This window comes from Crocodylus siamensis, chromosome 7 (genome assembly GCF_052110815.1).
Source record: "Crocodylus siamensis isolate JL-2025a chromosome 7, ASM5211081v1, whole genome shotgun sequence".
Taxonomy (NCBI): Eukaryota; Metazoa; Chordata; order Crocodylia; family Crocodylidae; genus Crocodylus; species Crocodylus siamensis.
The window spans coordinates 86,914,225-86,939,122 of record NC_143401.1 but is presented as its reverse complement, the minus strand read 5'-3'; the positions used below and the strand labels follow the sequence as shown (position 1 = coordinate 86,939,122).

The 24,898-nt window shown below is 43.5% G+C and overlaps 1 protein-coding gene across 1 annotated transcript; it reads left to right on the top strand.

The window, feature by feature from the left end:
* The first annotated feature begins 1,777 nt into the window (after positions 1-1,777).
* LOC149860089 (inactive pancreatic lipase-related protein 1-like) lies at positions 1,778-20,261 on the top strand. Its single transcript, XM_090057214.1, has 12 exons — positions 1,778-1,826; positions 2,837-2,991; positions 3,818-3,943; positions 5,532-5,666; positions 7,088-7,196; positions 11,770-11,889; positions 12,200-12,319; positions 13,674-13,792; positions 14,555-14,684; positions 15,698-15,809; positions 18,822-18,989; positions 20,198-20,261. The coding sequence occupies exons 1-12, from the start codon at positions 1,778-1,780 to the stop codon at positions 20,259-20,261; spliced, it is 1,407 nt and encodes a 468-aa protein (XP_089913340.1).
* Positions 20,262-24,898: the final 4,637 nt, after the last annotated feature.

Sequence of the window (24,898 nt, the reverse complement as noted above, 5' to 3'; positions counted from 1 at the left end):
CAGGAGACAGACAGGTGACGTGCTAACACCAGCATAATTTACATCAGCTTTGCACATCCTGCTTTGCATGCATCAGCCCCATGCTTTCCTGATTTCCCCCAACACATTCAATGTGCCACGTGTCCTATGTCACACCCCATACTCCACCCCCTAATTCTCACGGCCTGAGTCCCAGCTCCTCTCCTCTTCCCAGCAGCACTCGCCTTAATTCCCACTCTCCCCACAACCTTGTAGCCTGAACCACTTCTCCTGCTATCCCACCGCACTTCTGCAGCACCTCACCCTCCACTCCATCTAGGAAGCATTCACATGAGTAATGTATATTCCTCTTGAATGCACGTTCTCTGAATCTCAACTCCAACTACATTTCCCCAAACTAAAGAAGTCTCTTTGATCCATGTCGTTTGGTATTAATTTATTTTTTCAGATTTCTGCCAGGGCTCAGATTCCAACAGCATTAGTTGAGGGGGGAGCTCAGGGTCACTTGCACTAACTCAAAAGTTTTTTTGGCTACTTATGGGTCATGGAATATATTTGAGCTATGAACATTAGGCTCGTGCCTATATTGACAGCTCAACTCGTATTGAATGTTATGTTCTTTTTCATGCAGTGTTTAGTTATCTGGTGGAACTCATTGCCGTGGGGTGTTGTGGAGGCTGATAAATTTAACTAGCTTCAAAGAGGGATTGAACAAATTCATGGAGGACAGGTGCACGGAGGGGGAGGGGGATATTAAACTTGACATTTACAGGTGCAATGTCCAAATTAGGACTTCCTAGGCCTCAAAATACTGGAAGCCATAAGAGAAGAGGGGCAGGCAATGGATGAATCTAGATAGGCTCTGCATAAATCATCTTCCCTTTAGCACCCACTCTGTGCCATGGGGAAATACAGGATGCTGGGCTAGATGGAATCGAGGTCTGAACCAGCATGGCATCTCTTAAGTTCCTATGTTTGATTTAGCTTCCCCAAAAGGTCATTTTTGATCCCGCAGGTGTGAACAAAATATATCAGTAGACTCTATCGCCCTAATGAAGGGTCTTTTTTTTTTCCTCGAGAAGGGACTAAATGTTAGGAACCTTTGTCATAAATTACCCCAAAGTTGGCACATTAACCCCACCTTGCATCCAAGCATTCATGTGGGACATCAAACACTTAGAAAAGTCAACCTTTAAGGAAAAGGGTTCTCGACCTTAAATCTAGTGAAGCTGGCACACCACAATAAACTACAATCTGGAGTAAATACATTTTCTTATCTTTCTGGGGTGTTTTCAAGGATAATTTGTGTTATATAAGAACAGGCAAAGTTTGTTTAGCAGTGCACAGCTGCTCAAGGTAGAGTATTGCACCGTGAGTTTTTCTTTGTATAGCTTGTCCCATAATAGCTGCTGCTGAGGCAGGGGTGGGGGTATGTCTACACTGCTGTTCAAAGATGAGAGTGAAGCTTCAGTGGACTTACCCAAGCTGGATTTAAATTAGCCGGGTTGCCCGGTGCTATTACAGCCATAGCAGCATGGAGCTCAGTACAGACCGACTGTTCAAGAATTGACCCTGGTCGCTGGGTCAGTTTTGCAGCTCACGCTAAGCCCCATACTGCCACAGCTGCTCTTGGCATCCAAGTGAGTTAATTTAAATCTATGAATAGTCACCACAGCTTTGGACTGCAGTGTAGAAATGCCCAGTCCGGTAAAGTTGCAGAATGATCACAAGAAAAATAAAAGGACACAAAGCTCTCCAAAGCAAGCAAGTCTTATTGTTTCTTTGTTGATTCTTCCAGATGCTCAAAATTTGGACCACTGTGCTTTTTCTGCTGGGTGCAGTGAAAGGTAAGACAGAAGATTTATTTCAATGCAGGATTTTCTCTTCTGGTTTATTTTGCAAGGGTTTTAATTCTATACAGCGACAGTTCTATGCCAAACGACTATGGTTATATTGCTTGCATTTCATGTATAGGAAACACAGGCAGTATGGTTTGCTACCGCATGTGGAGCTCCGAGGGAGGAATTTGGGGGAATTTGCTTCCTCACCACAGCTTTATTGGTTTTGTCTTTTCAATCGGGTCACTATATTAGGGGAAAGCCTCACTGAGCCTTAGGTCTTTCTTGTCTATCGGGGCCAGGGCATGTGGTAGTCAGTTAGGGCCAGGATGCTCCGGCTGTCCAGAGAAAAATGCAGTGCAGGGGCCAAAGGAGAGAGTCTTTGAAGCACACTTTTGCAAGAGACGCAGCATAATTCCCACTCTATAACAGGTCTTCCCTGCTCTGTGGGTCTGTATAGAAATCAAAAAATCATAGAAAAGTAGGGCTGGAAGGGACCTCCAGGGGTCATCTAGTCTAACCCCTGATGGAGGTAGGATCATCCCTATGCAAACCATCCTATACAGATCCATTGCCTAACCTACTAGTGAAACTACACAGTTAACCCTGATACAACCACAAGACATAGCACCCTAAGCAGCCACAAGTAAAGTGGAAGGGCCATGGCAGCCAATGTCTTGCCGCTGCAAAGGTTGTTAAAATAAGCTCAGGAGATCCAAGGAAGGGGGCTACCCCCCCCCCCACTACAGAGGAAGGCAAACCCCCCAAAATCTGCACCAGTCTGACCATGGGCTAAAATTCCTTCCTGACCCCAAATGCGTTGAGGGCGCAGCCCTCTCTTTGTTCCTGCTAGGATTGGTAGCGGTCAGGGAGGGGGTTTCACGAAAGGGAATGACCATCAGTCTTCAGGTTGCAAAGTTGGAAGCACAACAAGTGCTTTGGGAGAGGGGTGGTCTTGGACCGACTGAGACCTCACCTTTGTTCATTCACACCCAAACGATCTGATCTGTGCACTACAGGAGAGCAAGTTTGCTTCGACAGGCTTGGCTGCTTCTCAGATGATATACCATGGGCTGGAACTATAGAAAGGCCAATTGCGAAGTTACCCTGGAGTCCGGAAAGGATAAACGCCCGCTTCCTTCTCTACACTAAAATCAATCCTAATTACTATCAAGTAAGACCTGTTGCTGTTTAAGTATTACAAGAGTTGTATACATACAAAACACAAACACAGACTTATCGGCTGTTAGCACTCCTAGGACTGCTAAGGATAGAGAGGGCCAGGTCTCTAAAATATTCAGGGAGCAACCTTCACCAGCTTCTCAGAAAGTTCCTGTCTAGTTTCCTATGAGGTTCAGTAAGTCTCACGGAGCAGAAATTCTCACCTGTGGCTGCAATAAGTGATTTTTTGAAGACCTCACCAGCCCTGTGCCAACCAAATGGCTTCCCTAAAGCAGACCATGAGTCGCTTTCTCCTTTATGTCCATTGATAAATGTTAAGGAAATATGCAGTATTAGAGGGCATTTGATAAGCAGAGGGAAGCACTTCCTAAGCAGAGGCTGAAATCGTGGCTCTGGCAATAGCAATAGCCAAAGTCAATAGCAAAATTCACATTGACAGGAATGGAGACAGAATTTCCCCCAGGTGTGAACCCTGCAAGCCATGAGTCATGAGCTTGTCTTCACATACACATCAGTAAATGCATATGATAAGCCCCTCCAATTAACTAGTTAATCATGCAATAAATTTCGACCGGCCATACTTGTAAAGTCATTACCACACCATAAAAACGTCCATCCAACTATAAAAACAGCCAACTAGCTATAAGGTTACTGCTTGAAAACATGTAATTTGTAGCTGGTTTCTATCCAGCTTTCATTTGAAGATTTAGCAGGGCTCTTACTGATCGTAAAAGCTGGCCTTAAGTAGCAACAGCAATGCTTTCTAATCTGCAGAGTTACTCGGATTTAAACATTTACAGTTGTATTATCTACAACAGGAGATCACTGCAACCGATCCAACAACTATTGACTACTCAAATTTCAACGCGAGCAAGATAACCCGGTTTATTACGCATGGATTTATAGACCAAGGAGAAGAAACTTGGCTGTCAGACATGTGCAGGGTATGGTACTACAGATATTTAGGTCACATTTATAAATGCATTCCTCAAAATTACATATTTTTTTCTATTTCTAACCAATGTACCTCATGCTATCTGTGCTGACAAGAAGCTTTTACTTCTTCCTCTAGAAAAGAATGACATAAAATGTTGCTCCGCTAAAATCTGTTCAATCCTGGCTCTACATCTCTAAGAAAACTAATAGGCAAAAAGGGCCAAAGTATCCTGCTTGTTGAAGTCAATGGGTTTAGACAAGTAAATGGTAACAGAATTTGGTCCAGTCACTCTTTTGTTTCCCTGATGTACAATCCCTGCCTCCAAAAAACAATAAAAATAACCTCAAAAAAACTAAAAACAAAACAGCTCAAGTAAGACACTGCTTGGAAACTGAGGTGATCCTACAATTTATTAAGCAGCTATACTCATGTCTGCTGCATCACCCCACACCTGCTGATAAAGAGAGAGGCTCCCCTGGTAAGGCACATGCCTGTGAGGGCAGGCAGTCCACCGTAATGGGGTAAGACTGCCATGACACAAAAAATTGGGTAGTGGCAATGAAAAGCTAGGGTTGTCAACCCTCCAGGATTGCCCTGGACGGGAGTCTCCAGAATTAGATCTAAATCTCCAGGATACTGCTGAGACTCACCCGGGAGATCAGTGATAGGGCATTCATTGAAATAAACATCAAATGTTGAATCCAATTTGTACAGTGGTCCGGTGGGTTTTTAAAATGTAATAGTAATGTGCCTTTGCCTTCCTGCTGTAAAGTCTCCGCGCTGTCATCCGTACCTGATGCACACAAGCACGCGGGCACGTTTGCCTGGTGTGTCGCGGGCATGCTGGCGCTCTGGAAACCTCCTGGAACAGATTCAAAACAGAGTTAGCAACCCTCTGAGGAGCTGGTCTGCTCAGGAACAGGCCCATCCTCCCTTATGGCTTCAATCATTAAACCGTAACATCTCCTTGACACATTTTTACCCATCTCCAGAAAGGTACCTTCTTTTAACATTTATACAAAAAAACAAATTCTGTGAGTGAGCAACCAGAATGGCTTACGCTGCCAGGTGCAAACTGGGTAGATTTTGCCTCAAGTTGGCACTAATTCCCAAGAAGGCTTGAGCCCTGTTCTTTAAACCCAGTCCATCTTTGATCTGAAAATGTATTTATTACCTGGGAAAACGTATTTATTACTTACTAATTTTTAAGTGCATTTTATACTACACTAGTTAGGGCTTAGTGTGATTTCTCCCATTAAGTCCTTGGATCCTCCTGTGGGCACCTGATCTGCTGCTCTGCTTTCTGGTTCCTGCCCTGTCTGCTGCTGTGCTCTTTGTTCCCTCCTTGATCTGCCAAGCGCCACACACGCAGGCTCCCTGTTTCACTTGTGGCATGTGTGCTGCGGGTTGGCCACCGCTGTTTTTTGCATCATCAGGACATGGTTTAGTATATATAGGCGCTGTATTTGGAAAAAAATTAAAAGGAACGAATATGCCATTGATAAGCTTGGGTATGTTGCTTAAATAATGTCTTGATCCCTCCTTAATGCAACTTGCTTTTTTCTTTTTTTTTTGCAAATACGTATTTTCACCAGAGGATGTTTCAAGTGGAAGATGTAAACTGCATCTGCATAGACTGGAAGAGTAGTTCAAGATGCCAGTATACCCAGGCATCAAACAACGTCCGTGTTGTGGGTGCTGAAATTGCCTATTTTATAGATGTCCTCATGGTAAGAGATCTTCTTCTTTTAGGCACACAAAACAGCATAATATTGATGAAAATAATGTGATCAGAGTACACAATCTGAATGGGAATTTACACAGCCAGCAAAAGACACCTCCCCGACAACATTTTATCATGCGGGCAAATTTTAAAGTTCTGCTGCAAACAACAGAAGTGTTCGAGTTCTTTTACAATAGAAAGTGTTGGGCTCCCTGCTTATAAAGTTTCTGCCAGCCCCTTACTAGAGTTGAGTATTTTCAGTCTGCATATAAGTACTTTTGTACAACCGAGCTGTTGTATGGAGCCTAGTCCAACCACCTGCATAAGGCAGGATCATCCCTATCCAAACCATCCTAAACAAATCTGTAATCTAACTCTTGCTAAAACTACTGTCAACCCTGATACAACACAGGACATAACACTCTACCAGCTTGAGTCCCGTGGGTAAGATAAGTAGAGCAACTCCTAGTTGGTTAAACCCACCAAATGGGTGCTAAATTGATCATCACTGTCAAGACATCTCTACATGGGCTACAGGTACATCCAAAATTAGGCAGCAACCAAGGAGAGGTTCAGAGAATCCAAATTTTGGATTTAGGTGTCTAAAGTGGCGGTTAAATGCTTAAACCTTGTCTAGGTTCCTCTGGAGATCTAGCCCAGACTGAAGGGCCAGATCCTCATCTAACACAAATTGCTAGAGACTTGCTAATATTCATCACCATTTTTACACTACATGAAGATTCAGGGACATTTTCAAAGCAAAATTACTGAGAATTATGTACCTCAGTGCTATTTTTACATTTGAAAATGTCCCGCTCTGTCCCTAGATCGCTAGACTTTAAAAAACTTAGTCCAGAAATTAACAACATTTTGGGGGAGAAGACCAGTCTCAATTTTTTATTTTTCTAAACTGTTTTTTCTATGACCAGTATAAGAAAAACAAGGGCCTGCTTTTCTACTGCCATTCAGCCTGTGCTATTTACAGGCCTGCAAAGCAGGTATAAAATGCAAATTAGAATAGTAGTGTTTGCATTGGTATTAGTGCCAGCACAGGGTTCAGAACAGTGCAGAATGAGACCTTTGAAGAGCACTGACGTCTTAAAAAGCCCAGGTGTAAAACCCCAAGTGCACTTACCTGCCAAGGAAGAAGGAGGAAGCAGCCCAGCTGGTGGATCTATGAATATATGGGCCCAGTGCTACAATTTCACATGTGCACAGCAGTTATGGAAGCTGTCAATGGTCTGAGGCTTCAGCAGCGCCTATGGAACGACCCTGTTGCTTCTGCCTTTCTTTACGTTCCTGGAACCTCAACTCTGCTCCACATATTTCTCAAGCAGCAGAATTTGGCCCTCAGTTAGTCATAGCCTCTGTCCATGCCTAACATCATTGACAATAAAAATTATGACTTTTAAACATTGTTTTTATCAGGAAAGATACCAGTACTCCCCTTCCAAGGTCCATATCATCGGCCATAGCCTTGGAGCTCACGTTGCAGGAGAGGCAGGGAGGCGGCGGCCAGGCATAGCAAGAATAACTGGTAAGTTAATGAATTCTAGCTCCATCGATACTAGAGAAAACTGCTAAATCCTACTATTACCTCATAATTTACAGAACCTGCCTGTAGGTGCTTGTTGGAGCTGGCTAGCATGTGTACATGGGTGCCTATGCATATCTATCCATCTATCTAGGGCTGTGCGAAATTTCACTGGTTGTTTTGATTCAACACTGTTTCAACTAATTTCGAGCTCAAAACAGTGAGATTGAATTGAAATGAAGGGCTTCGAAATGGCCTCAAAACAAAATGAGGCTAGCCAAAAAGTTTCAAAATGTTTCAAGTTTCCAAGCCAGCAGTGAGAGACAGGGGAGAACCAGGGCTGTGCTCACCGCACCAGCTGGGAGTGCAGCGCTGGCTCTCCCCACCTCCTGCTGCCAGAAGTCAATAACAGTGCAAGGGAAGGGGACTGAGCCTGGGCTCAGTTCCCCACCCCAGAGCTGCGATCCAACAGGGGGCGCTTCAATCCGGCAGGGTGGGGCAGAGAGTCAGCCGAGTTGGGCTCGCTCCCCCCGGCACCCTGCAATCAGGTGCGGGGCGGAAAGTCAGCCCAGCTGGACTGACTCTCTGCACCCGAACCCAATTGCAGCATGGAGTGGGGGAGTGAGCCCAGTTGAGCCGACTCTCTGCCCTCGCGCCTGATCTCAGTGTGGGGGGGCAGACGGAGGAGTGAGCCCAACTGGGCTGACTCTCCGCCCTGCACCTGATCGCAGCAGGGTGGGGGAGACGAAGAAGTGAGCCCAGCTGAGCTGACTCTCTGCTCTCCCTCACTGATCTAGCGCTGGGGATGGGGAGTCAACTCAGCTGGGCTGACACCCAGCCCACTGTGCAATCTAGCACTGGGGGTGGAGAGTCAGCCTAGCTGGGCTGACTCTCCACCCCCAGCAAAACATTGAAACAGCATTGAAACAGCCTTTCCGTTTCAATGGAGCAGAACAGAACAGCTGTTTTGAATTTAAAGCTGTTCCTTTGAGCTGTCAAAACTGAAGGCAAAATGGAAAAGTGCCATTTCACACAGTCCTACTATCTACCTATCTATCTATCTGGTGTATGTAAGTGCTTCTTACAGGACAGAGTCAAAACAGCTCCACTGCACTGTACCCCTCTATTGCCAACAGAGCCAGATTATTCCCTTCTGTTATAAGTAGTCCTCTCCTGATTATCAGGAAACTCCACAAGGTTACCCTCCTGGCCTTCCTCATCAGCAGTGCCACTAGAAGCTATGGAGGTTTGCATCCCTGAGACCAACTTACATCAAGGCTTTGCCCTTGGGAATCCCATAACATGCAGTGTGCAATGGCCAGGCTGCTGTAGCTGGCTAATGGGGCAGTGATCAGACCTGAACCTCCCCTCTGGGGCAGGGGAAAGGATGGCGTCTTTCCTATACAGAAGTTATCCTACAGAAGTTATCCTGTCCCCTGACCTCAAGGGATGGGCCCACGGAGCATGGGCTGTTCTGGCTTGGTACGCCGTAACACGGTGACACTGCAGCATATTACTATTTCACTAAAGCAGCTGAGTGCCAAGTCCCACAGTCTCGGTTCATTTAACAGGCTTGACCTGGGCCAGCTTTAATGGTTCTGATTATTTTCTAAGTCATTTGCCCAATTCTATTGTAAAAGCAGAGGCCTGACATAGCAATTCCCACACTCCTTATCCTGGCAGTTTCTCTCCTATCATCCCTGTCCCTCATTAACCCAGCTTGTTGTGCAGGTGCAGGGGCACATCTGGTGTTCAAGATCACCCACTGCTTGCAGGCCCCTCCAAAGCATGGTAAAAGCAGTGCTGGAGTGAGCACAGTTAATTGTTTTGTGCTTGGTTCTGCTGCCCAATATCCTTTTTCAGGAAAGGATGAATTGGAACTGACATACCAAAGGCAGAAGCTGAGCTTGCAGATGTAACCCTTTAATCTCCTTGGTTTGCTGGGTTTAACATAAATCCCTTCATCTTTAGGAAATGCATTTACACGTGTTACGTCTCTGCTGACTTTAATTTCTTAGGATTTAAAAAAAAACACCAAACAAGCCAACTATAGTGCACAGAGAAGATGGCCAAACAGCTCTTTCAAGGGATGGGCCTACAAGACCCAAGCTCTCTGTCCTCCTAAGCCAAACATTTAGGCATGTGCTTAACTTAAAGATATTAGAGTTGTTCTGTTGAGGCCCACGGAGCCACTCAGGTACTTATAGTTAAGGATTTACATAAGTGCCTTTCCAGAGCATGGCCCAAGAGCTCAATGTCTTGCAGGAACAGCCCAATGGGCTATTGAGACATTTGGATAAAATCCCGACTGTCCCTCCCTGAAGCCCACTGGCGGCCGGAAGACTGAAATGCAGTCAGATCACTACCGGTCTGTTGTACAGCAGACAAAAAGCAGTGTCAGAGGCTGGGTGAAGGGGTCCCACCCCCACCAGCCCACTCAGGGGAATGTTTTCATAGTTATCTCGTGAGATATATGCAGATGTGCAGGTGTGGGGGGAAGCTGATAGAAGCCAGAGGTTATCAGCAGCACAGGTCTACTGGCAGTAAAAGCCACTGCAAACGGAGACAGTCCGCAATGGCCAGTGGCCACTGGTATAGCTGTGGCAGCGACAGCGCTCAGGCCCTGGCCGTGGGCTGGATGCAGCAGGTCATCCTTTCGCCGTGCACCGAGGTCACTCCCACAAGGGACCTTTGTTCCTGGGTTGTGAATTGCACCCTGTCTGCGGTTGTTATCCTGTTCATCACAAGACACAGCTTCTTCACTGGCAGGGGAGATACCAGAAGGTGTTTGTCAGCCCAGGTGGATTTACTTACCTGGCAGGGGAGATACCTTTCTTCTTGGCTTTGAATGACTTGGTGTAGTTTGAAGGTGTGTGCTGCAGGCAGGCTGACCCCTGTGAAAGTCTACAAATGCCTCCAGATGTGAGGATCTTGGCTCCACAGTTTATGCTGAGGGGGGAATTGCTCTTGGGCTTTCCCACTAGCTTGCTCCTTTGGCATTTTAGCTAGGGGCAAGCAAGACTAGAGGGCAGCTGAGCTCCAAGGCCTCTGGCCTTGAGACTTGCATGCAGGATGCCTGCCATGGAGTTGGGAGTATCTGAAGCCCCAGGCTGAAGAGTCTGGGGGCTAGGATACTTGCCAGTGGTAGCGCCACACAGACATGAATGATTATGCTCTGCTCAGTCAATAGAATTCAGAACTTATTTGGCTGATTTGGCCCAAAACATGGAATTAAAAAACCCACAATTTCTTAACGAGAATTTGGCTTACTTTGGGAATAAGCTTTTTCTCTAGGAGCTGCCTCTCCACATAATTACAGACATCTGCCTCTGGATGCAGAAACCCAACTCCATCCCTGCAGGAACTCACCCATTACACCCAATGATAAACAAATATTCAAAATCATTACAAAATATAAATGATAGGACTTTGTTTGTAGAACCAGGGATGTCCTAAGAACAGGCTCCAAATCCAAGCAACATATCCCCTAGCTTGCCATGTCAGTCTCTTCTCCAAGCATGTTCAGCACCCGCAAATTTTAAAAGTCCTTTGTTTGATCTCCTCACTCATTGTCCAAGCTAGTCCAAGGGTAAAGTACATCAGGCAGAGAGGCTACTCCTCCTGCACCAAAGCCAATTTCAGATGTTATTAACTCAGCTGTTTTCAGTTATTACATCTCCCCAAGGAGTCTGGGCCTGGTAACCCTTGGACTAATAGTCTGCAAATTTCAATTTAAAAACCAAACCAAAGCTACCGTCCATGAAAAGTATCAGACATAAGCACAAGAGAGTAAATGCTTTGTAGTTTACAAGATTTTTGAAGCTCCAGGGATAGCTGCAGTGATTGAAAAAGCAAAGCAGTTTCTGTTTTCTGGTAGCACCAGGAGGAAAAGGCCACTGCATCAGAACTAGGTGCCGAAAGTTAAAGTCCCAAATCCATCATTTGGATGGGGCAATTTTCAGAAGTCTTGGGCACTCAACAGCTCCCCCATTCCTCCTAAAGCATTTCTGAAGTAGAAGTAGGCCGTTGGAGATATGGAGTAAGCAGCCTAACATTCAGTAACAGTTCATTTGAAAAAAAATCTTGGCCTAAAACAACCACTGGTGTCGCAGTGGCGGAGTTCAAGCATAAACATTAACGAGGTCAGATGCTCAGGTGGTATTAATCAACATACATAATCCACTGACTTCAATAGAGCATCTGATTTCTGCCAGCTGTGGTCCTGCTCCAGGGTGTATTATCTGTAACAGATCTATAATACGGGGTCTTCATAAAGTGCTTGTGCACAGCCTAAGTTATTCAAGTTTAAAAGTCCACAGGGACTTTACGAAGACCCTGTATATGCATAAGACTGTAAGATGCATGTTGTTACTAAGACAGTCTTTATGGCTGAAGATATATTTACTTAAACTTCTATTTCTGAAATTAAAGAAGCTAAGCAGCAATTGTGTAACAACTATAGATACATATATCTACAAAAATGTGTACATATACAGCTACAAATATGTAGCTTCCCCACTAGAAAGTGGTATCATCAATGTTTCTTTCTTTATTTACACGTCTACATCTATTTAAGGACTGGATCCTGCAGAGCCTTACTTTCAAGGTACTCCAATTGAAGTCAGACTGGATAAGAGTGATGCGACCTTTGTTGATATTATCCATACTGATTCGGCTCCTATGATTCCATATTTGGGTGAGTTTCCCAATGCAGGTTTGTTATTATCTACATAACAATCAGTATGATGAATGAAAAGAATATGCATCGTGGCGGCATCTATGCACCACAGTCACTGAACATGACCCCGTTCTGCTAGATCCTGTGTAGACCCAAAGGGGGGGAAAAAACCTGCTTCTGCCAACAAAGAGTTTACAATTGACTAAAGATGTACTAAAGATAGTACAGAAAACACCAATAGCTTTGTGTAGGTGCATACCAGTGTGTAGGCACATGCATATGACAGCATTAAATTAAAATTTGCTTACCCCTGTTGCAAATATTTCAGGTTTTGGAATGCGCCAAGCTATTGGGCATATGGATTTTTATCCAAATGGAGGAGAAAACATGCCAGGATGCAAGAAGAATCCCGTGTCACAGATTGTAGACATTGATGGAATCTGGGAAGGTAACTAGAGGAAGTAGGTGATGATCTCTAGCGCGGGTCACCATCACTTTGAATTGACCCAAGTTTTCTTGTTTCAGGCGGTTTTGATTATTTTTGTTACGTTTGCCAACAGTTACAGCTGTGCAGTTTTCAGCGCAGCCCAAATGTGTTCACTTTAGTGCAGGGACTGAAAAAAAAAAAAAGAGTAACGAAAAGGCTTTGCTTCTGGGAGACCTATCTGACAGCAGAAACAAACCGCTCGAGCAGTGCCAAAAGCTTTAAATGTCCTGAACAACAGCAGTCAGGGCTTTGTTTTTATGATGGAGTTACCTAGCAGCTGCTCGGGGTGGAGCGATCGCAGTCAATTCTAGCTCTGGTCTGGAGCCTTTGTCTATCGTTTTTGTCACCCGGGGTCACTACATTGACTTTGCTTCTATATTGGAGGCATCTGCTGAAATGATGTCCTTGTGTGTCTATTCTTAGATGGTTTGAAAAAGTCGGGACCATGACAGAGCACCTAGATTCTTATTTTTACACTCTTAACAGAAGCCTTTATTGACAGAGCCGCTCGGTGTTGGTAGTCCCACGAAGTTAAGTCGCACTTGACAAAATAAAAACAAGGCATGCTCCCTCCCTCGAGTTGCTTCTGGTGTAAAGCTCCGATTCTTTTCTGTACGAATCTGTGAAATGATTATTTGCAATAACTGGCCTGTTTCTACAGTCTTTGCTCAAGCCAAATATTTGCTGAAGGCAATAGGATGTTTTGAGTTACTGATCAGTAATGGGGACTTGAAACATGTACACGCATGCACACACACGCACAGCTATACTGAACGACTCCTTTTTAAAAGAAAAATTCAGTTCAAAATCATATTTTTTTCTCAACTTGAAAATAATAATTCTTCCCCTGCCCCCCGCCCCAAATTCCTCAGCCAGCATAAACTGGTCCCAGTCCAAGAATTTGGTGTGAAGGCAGGACACGACTGGACACCTTCCGTTTTGTTTCCTTTTATAACACTGTGAGGTGCTACCTACGATGGCCTGGTTACCCAGCAACCCTTGTTTAAAACTGCAGAGCACTTCAGAGTGGGACTACTCTTATGAGTAACTGTTCTCCAGCATGGGCCAGGACTGTACAGTCAGCCTTTGCAAGCGTTACAAATCTGTGCTTTATACCAGTGCATGCAGCCACTATAAAATGAAAGCTCAAACTGTAGCTCTGGCATTTCATGAATTGTGACGTGGGATTAGTGAATCTGTCAGACAACATGACCAGGGCAATGCCATCATCCTTATCTAGATGTTTAGCAGAACGTAAGAAGTCACCACCCAATAACCACATGGTGGGACATTTAACAGCAGCTGCTTCTTCCAGGAACTCGTGACTTCGTGGCCTGCAATCACTTGCGAAGCTACAAGTATTATTCTGACAGCATCCTCTTTCCAGACGGATTTCTAGGATACCCCTGTGCTTCGTATGAAATTTTCGAGACGGTAAGTCATTCTCCTTCCCTGGGAGAGGGGTCAGGCTACAATAAGTGGCACTTCTCTGAGCCATAGCAGAGCAAGAGCTCAGTAAAAATAGGCTACAGCAGGAGTTCAGGCCTGGTAGATGGACATGTTAGGGCCTCCTCCCGGACTGGGTTTGGGTGGGATGAAGAGGGGAAGTGATATGGTAAGGCACAGCTAAGCCTAGTTCTGCAGTAGCATGAAGGCCCTGGTGGCTTTGGCTAGAGCTGCCTCCGTAGCTTCCTCTTCTGCTTTGTTGTGCTGCAGGAAACTCAGTAATACCTCCCGGACCACTTTAAAATATGATGTTTTCAAATGATGAAAAACAGAGCAACCCATGTAAGGCTCAGGGTTCGGTATGCACTCACTTAACATCTGCAGATGGCCTCAAGGGCATCATACAGGTGGGCAATGGCCTAAAGTCACTTATCCCATAGCTCCAGGCATAATCCGTAACCCACTGTTAGCCAAAGCTGCAGCACTTCTGTCAACCTCCCTGTGTGGCCCGGTCACAATTAGAAGGGAGCAGAGCCCCGCTATACAGAATAACAATACATAGCACTTGCACACAGCTTCACAGCTTCAACAAATCATATGCTGAGGTGGCATTCAGGGACTCAGCTAAATTGCACGAGCTTTTCCTAAACAGCTAGAGGGGCTAATCTGGAACATGTTGCTGCAGAGATTTAGAAACAATGGGATTATTAAACTATTGCTGTCATTAATGGATCTCCTGGTTTTCTTTAGGAAAGCTGCTTCCCGTGCCCCCAGTATGGATGCCCTAACATGGGTCATTACGCAGATAAATACAAGGGGAGTCTTGGTTCTCAGTTCCAGAAATTTTTTCTGAACACTGGAGAGGCCAAGAATTTTACTCGTAAGCCTTTACTTCTTATCTGCTTGCTTATAAACCGGTAGGGCATTTAAACAGTTTCCATCTCTCTTTAATTCGGTTTTAACTGACAAGGTGCTTGCCAGTGGTGGTGACTGGGACAGTGGAGCGCCACACCCCCGAGCCATTTTCCTCGGTAGTCTGCCCATACCGTCTTCTGACATAGTGCCAAGGCTACTCCACCTTCCCCTCGGGAGACTGGAGCAAGAGAGAGCAGAGCCTGCTCTGCCAGTTGTATGACAACGAAAAGTTCTCCTGAGTACAAGGAATTTCTCCTCTGGATTTCAAACAGGGTAAAACCCAGGGTGTACTGATTATGGACTGGAAAATACCAGCCCACACTCTTCAGACTGGTTCCTTACAATACCACCCCAAACCGAACAAACAGCTCTCACGTCCTACATCCTTTCTATCATGTTATGGGCTATTCTTTTTACAAAGAAATGCAAACGCCTCTGAATTTGCACAACTGTCTACAATGTACATTGTGGGTGTAATGCACAATGTGAAGCAATCGGGACTCACGGTACAGGTGATATCTTTTATTAGTCCAACTAGATTTTTTTTTTTAATTCTTTTGCAAAAAACAAAATTGCTTTTAATTGCAAAAATCTAGTTGGTCTAATAAAAGATATCACCTCTACCATGAGTCCTGATTGCTTTTGCCACTACACCAATACAGATACAACCTGGAGACCTGACACAATGTGAGAATTTGGATTTGCTGGTGCTTTACACCTATTTTGTACACTTGTAAACGACTGCACAAGAAGTGCGTTAGGACACCAGGCTCTGAGTGCTATCCTGTGAGGCCATTCAGCTGTACTTTTCTGTAGTCATTCCCATGAGGTTTAGATATAATTGTGAGCTCAAAGGGAAATGATAGGCACCCCCCCACACCCAACTTTCAGTACAGGATAATGACAGAAAACCAAAAATTGTCCCTTTCTCCCCCCCTGCAAGGATCCGATTTAATTCATTTTATTTCTCCTGTGTAGGGTGGAGGTTTCATGTGTCTGTGACAATATCTGGAAAGAGTAAAGTGAAAGGGCTTGTACATATTGCCCTGTATGGAACTGGAGGAAACACCAAGCAATATGAAATTGTCAAGTAAGTTCAGTATTATTGTGGAAAATATGCTATTCCACCATATCAAAGTTTAATATTTTTAATTCATTGTTTTTCTTCAACCTATTTTATAGGCCAGATATTGCTCTCAGGTATGCCAGTACAAATCCAGAGTACCTGGACCTGAACTGACTCTAGATTTATACCAGAAAAAGAAAGAGCTAGAATTTAGCCTTCCGTCTTTGATAAGAATAGCAATACATCATCCGTGGCTATCTTCTGATCTCAGGTCCACCGTGTAAATCTGCTATAACCACACTGATTTCAGAGATGTTAGCTGACTTCCACTAGTGGAGTTCTGATCATTTATTTTTCACGTTTTTAAAATGATCTTTCCATTATATTTCAGTTATAAATGGTACCACCAGTACTGCCTCTAGTTAAGGCCACCTGCCATACATTTTCTATTATAAGAACTATATCAATGCTCATAACTTTCCCAGACTTTACCATTTGGCCAGAAATATCCCAAACCTGCATCAAGCTGTTTTAAGTTTAATAGTTCAGCTATTAAAGGAGCTGTTTAGCCATTAAAGGCTAGGGAATAATATGCTGCTCTGCCCATCTTAAGCACATTCTTATGCATCAAAAAATAAATAAATAAAAAGCTTGAAAGCCTCCAGATTTCATAACATGGCATTTAAATTTAGCAGGGATCAGTACGGCATCAAGGGCAAACCTATTTGCCATCCCCAGGCAAATTCATTCAAATTTGGCCAAGTTATGACATCTAAAAGATCTCAGGTGGCATATATTTGATCAATGTTTGGCAGCTAAATTCTTCAAAGACAGTCTGTCCTGCGCATGCTGCAGCCCGTCCCAGCTACACTTGGCCTGTGTCATCTCCACACAGAGGAGAAAAGAAGGAAACTGTCTGAATTTAATGCAGAAGTGTGAGAAAGCATTGGGTCTGGGGAGAGTATGGGAGCAGTGAGAAAGAGTGGGTGGCTTAGACAGATGAGCGGAGTAAGGGGCACAAAGACAGTCCACCAGATGGGGAAAAATGCAAGGAGCCAGCTAGACATTTGGATAGGCAGAGGCAGAAAAGGGGCAGGAGCAGGGGGAATACGGATAACTGTGAACACTAGCATAATCCTTCTATGCAAACTGGCCAAATTAACGCTGCACATGGCTTGGCTCAACTCTGCGACCTTCATATTCTTTTTAGCACTTTATATAACATAAAGCTTCCATATAGATATATAAATATATGCATATGGGTGGGTCTGCTACTAAAAGACTGAACATTAACAACTGCATTGACAGATGTGGTCTGAACTTTCCAAAAAATCTCCGTTTTAAATTCAGCTGGAATCCCGCAAACTCTTTTGAAACCCCCAGCTATCGTGCCTCGCACATAAAGCCATGCATTACACACCTTTGTGGTTTTTCTGCTGCAGTGAGAGCAGGTTTCTGTGTTGCGAGTTAATAATCCTGTTTGTTTTTGTTGTAGTGGGACAAGCGTGTCAGTACTGGATTACAGTTTATGTGATCCAGTTAATAATATGCTATGCTGCCATGGAAATAGTGAGGGGAAATAGATTTAATGGTGGGGATATTATAAGTGATTTTCATTATGCTATTTATTCTGCTAGACTGAATTTAGATTCTCCAGGGAAGCTGGATTTTGACACAGACCACTTAGCAAGCAAATTTGACTTGATGGGCAATCCATATACATTTTTGACCCATTTCAGTGTCTTTCTCCATATCTTTTTCCCACACCCACTTTCACACTGTTCTCTCTGCCTGGAACTGCCTTCCTGACCTTGTTCACCTCATCACCTTCCTCCTTAACTGCCTAACCAAATCCTGCTTCTTCATAGACTCCCTTGCTTAGATACATGGAATTACTGTAGATTTATGCCACTCTGGCAAAAGGCAGAATTTAGCCCGATACCTCTAATCAGAGAAAAGTTCAGGGGTCCTGAAAGAAATAAGAGATATTAGCAAGAGCCCCCTTGTAATTCCTAAGCTCATTGAGCTGGCTTTTTTAGCAATGCATGGAGATTTTGTTGCTTTTGATTGTGGGGAAAGAGGGGCAGGCTAGTATTGAAGATTTTTTTGCCCAGTTGCAACTTGACCCTCTCTTTTCTTTGCTGGATCACTAAGACTCCACCTGCCTTAAAGACTCAACCATGGTATAGGCTTGGTTCCTCCACGGCTCTCTCCTGACATTCATTCAGCACACCTACATTTTGTATGCGTGCATGCATGGGAATAAGGCAGCATCTGAACTGAAGCTATAACGTATGAGCAACAAGTGGTCGAAACTCTTCCTACGCTACCATGGAGAAGGATGTGGCCACCAGATTGAGACTCACTGCAGTTTACCAGGGTGCTCTAGACGTGGGATCAGGCTAATCTACAGACCAGATCCGCCCAGCAAGGTGCGGGAAGAGATTTGAACCAGCGCATCGGGGAGCTCCCTGCAGCCTGGATTAAACCCCAGGCTCCATTAACCTCCGGGCTGCTGGCCACACTGACACCTCTCCCCACATCAGCAGCATCTCTCATGGGGAGGTGGGGGTGAGCTTGATAACAGGGTTAGAGCCACATTTTCTGGCATGCACCAGGTGGGATTTGGGGGATATTCAGGCTCCCCTGGCAGCCTCTGATTCACAAAGCAGCAGCCTGTCATTGCTAAAAGACACCTGACCTCTGCTCTAGAAATACCCGTTTCAGAGAAAATGAGGCATTTGCTATAGGGCCAGGGATATAGCAGGTAAGTGTGGCTTTGGGCAGCAGTTTTACTGAATACAGTGGTTTCAAAAGAGCTAGACTGGAAAATAGTGAAGGATTCTTCAGTTATATGAACATATACATGAGTGTACATGGGGCAAAGCAGGACAATAAGATGCTCATTAGTTGACAAACTGAAAGCATTATTTGTTATTAGCATGGTGCTATCGCTACACAAGCAGTTGAACTGCATTGGCAATTAATATTAAACCCCAGGTGACATCACTGGTTTTTATACTTTTTTTTTCGAAGGGGCACTCTCAAACCAGGCAACACTTACACAGACTTCATTGATGCAGAAAATAACATTCAAAATGTTACTATGGTTAAATTTCTTTGGAACAACAATATCCTAAATCCAACTCTGCCTCGACTGGGAGCAGAAAAGGTCACTGTACAAGAAGGAGAAAATGGAAAAGTGTACGTATATTTATTACAAAAATCTTGAATGCATTTAGGGGTGTACTTGGTAGCCGTGTTGATCTGAGACAAAAAGACATACAAAAAATATATATAGTAAAAGGTATCACTTTGGAACCAAGAGTTCTATTTTTCTGTATGTCTTGAACGTATTTAGGAGCTATAAAAGTCAGTCTTGGTCATGGGTTAATAGGACAAGAATAGGCACCTAGAGTATTAAAAAATACCTCAGGAAAATTTAATTTCCTTCCTTACTAGAGAAGGATCAACAGTAGGCTACTGGTACTGTAACTATTTTTCTTACATAGTATCAAGGAAGGGATTTTAAATGGCTGCAAGAAGGGGAAAGTTCCTGTGAAAACCTCTGTGCACTGGATAAAACAGATTTATCGTGGCTTAGGCAATCTCCATACATGTTTGTCTCGTCTGCAAACATCAGTCTATTGGGTAATGAAATGTCGATACCAGTGGGTTTAAATCTTTTTTTCATTCGCTACAAAATGTCAAATGGAGGTGTGGGTCCCTTTGGAAATTTCAAATGGGGGCACAGACCTCTTTGACTTGTAAGTGTGGGTATTAACCTGCTTTGATCGATCATAGTCACCTTTCGTGGAGCCCTTAGCCATGGTCTGCAGACCCCCGGGGTCCACAGACCACAGATTGAAAACCTGGCCTCGTGCATACCCAGTCTGCACCCCACCCAGCCCGGCTTGTGCTGGCCAAGTTGGAAACCACTGTGTACGACACGGCAGCTGTTGATCAGAAGGTGTCCTTTGAATTAGACCGTCTGAAGGCAGAGGGTGTCAATCAGTTGACCAGCAATGGTGGTGCGTTATCTTGTCTGGCTCCTGAATGGAGATACACGTTATCGGGGAAGGACAATAAATGTATCAGAGAAAGCATTATAGTCACATAGCTAAAGGCATAGTATCATGGAAAAATAGAAGGCATCTCAAAAGGTTATTTAGTCCAACCAAGCCAGAGAAGCCAAACGGTGTGAATGAATGTAGGTCCTCGACATTGTAACTGGAAATTGTGGTTTACATTTGGCAACTCAAAGAATTTTCTTGTTAGTCAAATGTAGTAATGTCCTATCGTGGCCATGTCAAATGAGGAATTAGGTTAGCTTCTTTGTATTATAGACCCATTAGTATAATTCTGTAAAAAGGACATACTATAAGTATTTTTATATATGTTTTTCTCCTCAGATTTAATTTCTGTGGTACCGAAACTGTGAGAGAGAACGTCCTGCAAACCCTTACTTCTTGCTGATAGTATTCAAAAAATGTCAGTGCTGTCTGTTAAAGCCAATAAAAACTACAAATGCACTAGAAGCTGGGGCCCTCAGTCATTATGGGATGATGCATTACAATTTTTACTATTTGTGCCTTCCAGCACCCAGAAGTAGCGAAGCACCGCCCAGACAAACAGAAAAATCTCAGCCCCAGATCATCCTTCCCAAGCATCTTCTTGTCCATGAATATAAGGAATTCCCTTCTACCTTCCATAAAATCATGGGGAAAAGGAGATTCTTGACTATCCCTACCCCTATCTCACCCCACTGGCTTTCAACTTTGAGTCCTCCTTAGTACCTGGGTACAAACAGGTTTGTCTATGGATGCAAAAGACATACAGAAGTAGATCCACCCTCAAGACCAAGAACCCATTTCTCAAGGATAAGTATGTTTTAAAGTCCAGGCATCAACCACTGCTCTTTCCATTTCAGTTAGCATCACATATAGCATTTTTAACCCTTAGCAAGGGAAGATCCTAGGCCACAAACCTCACTGCAACAATAGTTCACAATTTTGCACTCCATCAATGCACGACCCCTTCTAACGCTCTCCAGCCTAGCAGAAAAAAGCAAAGGAGCTTTTCCCAGAACAGTTGCATCCCACCTGCGAGACTGCCCAGGCACCTGGTAGCACCTTTGGGGGTGAAAGCATGAGCATGAGCATGAGCATGAGCAAAGCATGAGCATCCTGAAAGCAAAGCATGAGCATCCTATTGCCTCTTGCTTTGGTGGAAGTTGAAAGAAGAGTTATTTCACAAAAACAGAGAGAGAAACAGAAAGAGCTCCTGGGTGAAGAGTTATCAACATCTTTATGAGAAAGACCCATAGAGCCTTTAAAATGAGAAAAAGAGGTTCTTTATTTTTCCTTTATCACAATACTTACTGACAATTTCAGCTCCGGCCAAAGCAGCTTGTATGCCTGCATTTAAACACAGAGGATTAAATTGGGTCCTTGCCACAATCCCCAGTGAAAAGGCAGAGTCTAGTTGTGCCAGTCCAAGAACAAATGAGAGAATCACATTCCCTGTTTTGCCCGTTTCCTTCATATCTAGTGCTGGAGGTGGCAGTAAGGAAAAAAAAACTGCACTAGTGCCAGACCTAGAGAGGGCCGCATTTTTTGCTGTGCTGGCTCAGCTGAAGTGGCCATTTTCTTGAAACAGTAAAGCCAAAAGCCTGCCAAATTCCTTCCATCTTCCCTGATGGAGAAGGTGCTTTTCTCTCTGACTATGCTGCCTGTTTCTGCTCTCCCTAGATTGCTTTTGTACCTGCACTGCTGCCCATGATGCAAGTAGCAATTGCAGCATAACAACTGAGGCAAGGCTGTGCCTTGCTTCCTCGCAAGGACCTGCAGCAAGCGGTGCAAAATGACCCTTAATTTGGCCTGATTTTCCTCTTATAGGAAGAGCCTCAGGTCAGCATTTTAATAGATGAGCTCCAAAGTCATAGGCTGTGTCCAGACATGCAGGGACACGTGCTTGCAGTAGCACAAATACTAGCGGCACAAATTTATGCCACTGCTTTGTGCTTCGGTGCACGGCCCTGCACGTGCGCTTTGTTGTGGGACACATTGTCCCACTTCGGGCAAACTGCCCTGGCCCAGCTCCATCTGGCTCCTGGCATGCTGGAGCACCAGGGGCACAAATGGAGCAGCAGAGATGTGTTGGCCGGCATCTCACAGGAGGACCAAGACTCCATTTCTTCTGGCACATGCTATTTTCCTGCACTCTGCACCACATTTTTCCTGGTGGTTTTTTTTTTGTTACTGGGAAATCCCAGTAGCAAATTCTGCCCCCCACCCCACACTGCAAACCTGCAGCACAGGGCACGTTTTAATGTTCCACGCGTGTTGTTTGTGGTGCCAGGCAGAGATCGGTGGCACCCAAACCTCACATGCCTGCATGTCTGGACGTGGCCGTAGAGGTTCTCTGTGACATCCCAACAAGCTCATGGAAATGAAATGTCTGTGTTGAGTTAGGGGACAGACTGGGGGTAACCCTTGCTCTCAGGTATTCCCATGTGACTTCATTCAATTTTTTTGAAGCTGCAGAGGTACCGCTGAGCCTGGTTAGAGTTTCCATAATGTGGCATACACCTCAGTACTTTAGTCTGAGGCAAAGCATCCACCAGCATGGACTGAGTGTGGATGGAGAAAGCATAGTAACTGCAATAGCCCACCGGCTGTGAGGACTCACATGTGCACCAAATCCTATATTAAGCTGGACTGTGCAGGTGCAAGAGCATTTAAGTAATGGGAGTGTTTATTTGCTGCCTGCCTGAGTAACGGGTCAAGCAGCAAAGGTCCCATTTATCAGATTCTGCGCAGATCCTTGCACAAGGAATACATGACCTTGATAGGTGATTTCCAAAGCAGAACACAATGTAGGCATGCCAGGGACAAAGCCACTTAGCACACGCCTTCTACCCCATCTACAACCGGCATTAACCATACAGAGTCTCTACACAGGGACCCCATACAATGCAACATGATGTCAGAGCTCCTTGCTTCATGCGGCCAATTAGCACTACAGCACATGGGGTTTTTACATGAACTCTCATTTAAAATTTGGATTGCCTCTTACTGGGGTAAATTTCTCCAGGGATATTAACTTCCTAACACTGCAGGAGAGTTTCTCCTTTGTCTTTCACTCCTTGTACCTTGGTATAAGCAGATACTTGCCTACGTACTTGTTTTGACAGTCGTGATATTCCCCGCATTATCCTTTGCCATAGCCACTTCAGCAGACCATATAATTTTAACAAACACCTAACGGAATCAGGACGTTAAAGTTGACAATGGTATAATACAAAAATCTTCTTCTAATAATGAACTGGAGCAGCCTTCACCTTGTTTTAGAAGAGTAAAAATGAACATTTTACAAAGCTGTTACATAAAATGCAACGTTAAATGAACAACAAATTACTTTCCCGTTAGCTAGCTTTTAATGCTAATGGTGCTATTTATTCCTGACCTTTTGAAATATTAGATTTTTCAAATGACAACATAAAAAGAATTCTTGTTTGAAAACGCAAACGACTTTAAACCACATGTTATTACTTGTAAGTATAGCATGTGCATGCATCGTTCATTTCAGCAGTCCGTTTATGGCTAATTGGTATATATTTCAGCTGACACATATTGTTCTCCTGGAAACATGTCAAATTCTTTAACGATGTCAGTGACAAAAGCATAGTGCTTGGGATATATAAATTACAATCTTTACCATATAATCATTCTTATCTATTAGAAACGCTATTTGCGACAAATCATGCTCAAAATACATACAAGATTGGGGTTTTTTTTAACTTTAATATCATACCATTCACAGCAAGTCTTTGATTGAATCTTTAAATGCGGAAACATTTTGGTGTTATCTGCATCCTTTCAAAGAGGAGTCCTATATTGTCGCCCGTTAAAAGCTTATTTTTGTTTATTCAAGAAAGGGAAATTCAACTCAAACCTCAACATGTATCTTTTATTATCGACATTAGAAAACAAATATGGCATAACTGTGGTTATGGAATGAGTAACTTGATGAGTAATACCTACATTGTAGCTTAGATTTTATCATTTCTGCTGGAAATTACTATTATCTGGTTGGTGTGCAACACTTCTATTGGCATTTAAATGTGGGAGCTAATATAGTTAATATATTTTCATTACATTTAAAATTGTTCTGGATTATGCATTTTCATCATATATGTACTAATAAATATGAGACCTGTCAAAAAGACCCTAAAGATTTCTTACAACTAATTTTACTGAGGTTTAGCAGTGCTCAGTGCTGCCTACAGAACATATCTTTTTTAGTTTGCCACATAAATCAATGGTTTAATCTGGTGCCACCAATTTAAAAATATTTCTTGAATAATTTGGCAGTGATGAGTTCTTTCTTCTGAACCTCTTAAAGATTTCTTATCTCAGATTAAAGCTCTCTTCAGTGAGTCACAGCTGCTGCTACTGGCATTTCATGCATACAGATTTCTTTCCAAGCCCTACTGACATTTGTCATAAAATATAACAAATGAGGAGTCTATTAAATAATATCTGAAGTCTATTTTGTTATGGATTTTAAAGCAAATCATATACTATTTAGCTATATTGTAGAAGATACGTTTAAAAGACACACTATGAATATTTGTATTTAATTTGGTAAAGCAGGTCTTGTAATTAAAACTGTTTAGTCAAAAACATTTCATTCAGTTGAAAATGGCTCATCTGACTTTTTTATTTCTTTAAAAATGTCCACTACTGTGAAACAAATGTTGATTTTTGTTAAAAGACTTAACACTTTAATTTCAGTTTTCAGTGTTTTGATTTTCGTGTTCAGTGCGTTCCCTGCCCCCATATTTGCAGTGAATGAAAAATCATTTTCATCTGTGTTTTTCATGAAAAGAGACACCATTTTTTGACCAGCTCACCTGAAAAATACTAACTGTGGCCAAATGCCACTTGGTTCTGAATCACGGCACAAAAAAGAAACCATAAAAAATCCTGAAGTAGTTATAGATGTACATTTAATCATACAATTGAAATTGAGGGGATGCTACTGTGGCTACCACATTTACCATTTATATTCTGTTAGTAACCAAAGACATGTATGGGACCCAAGTGTGC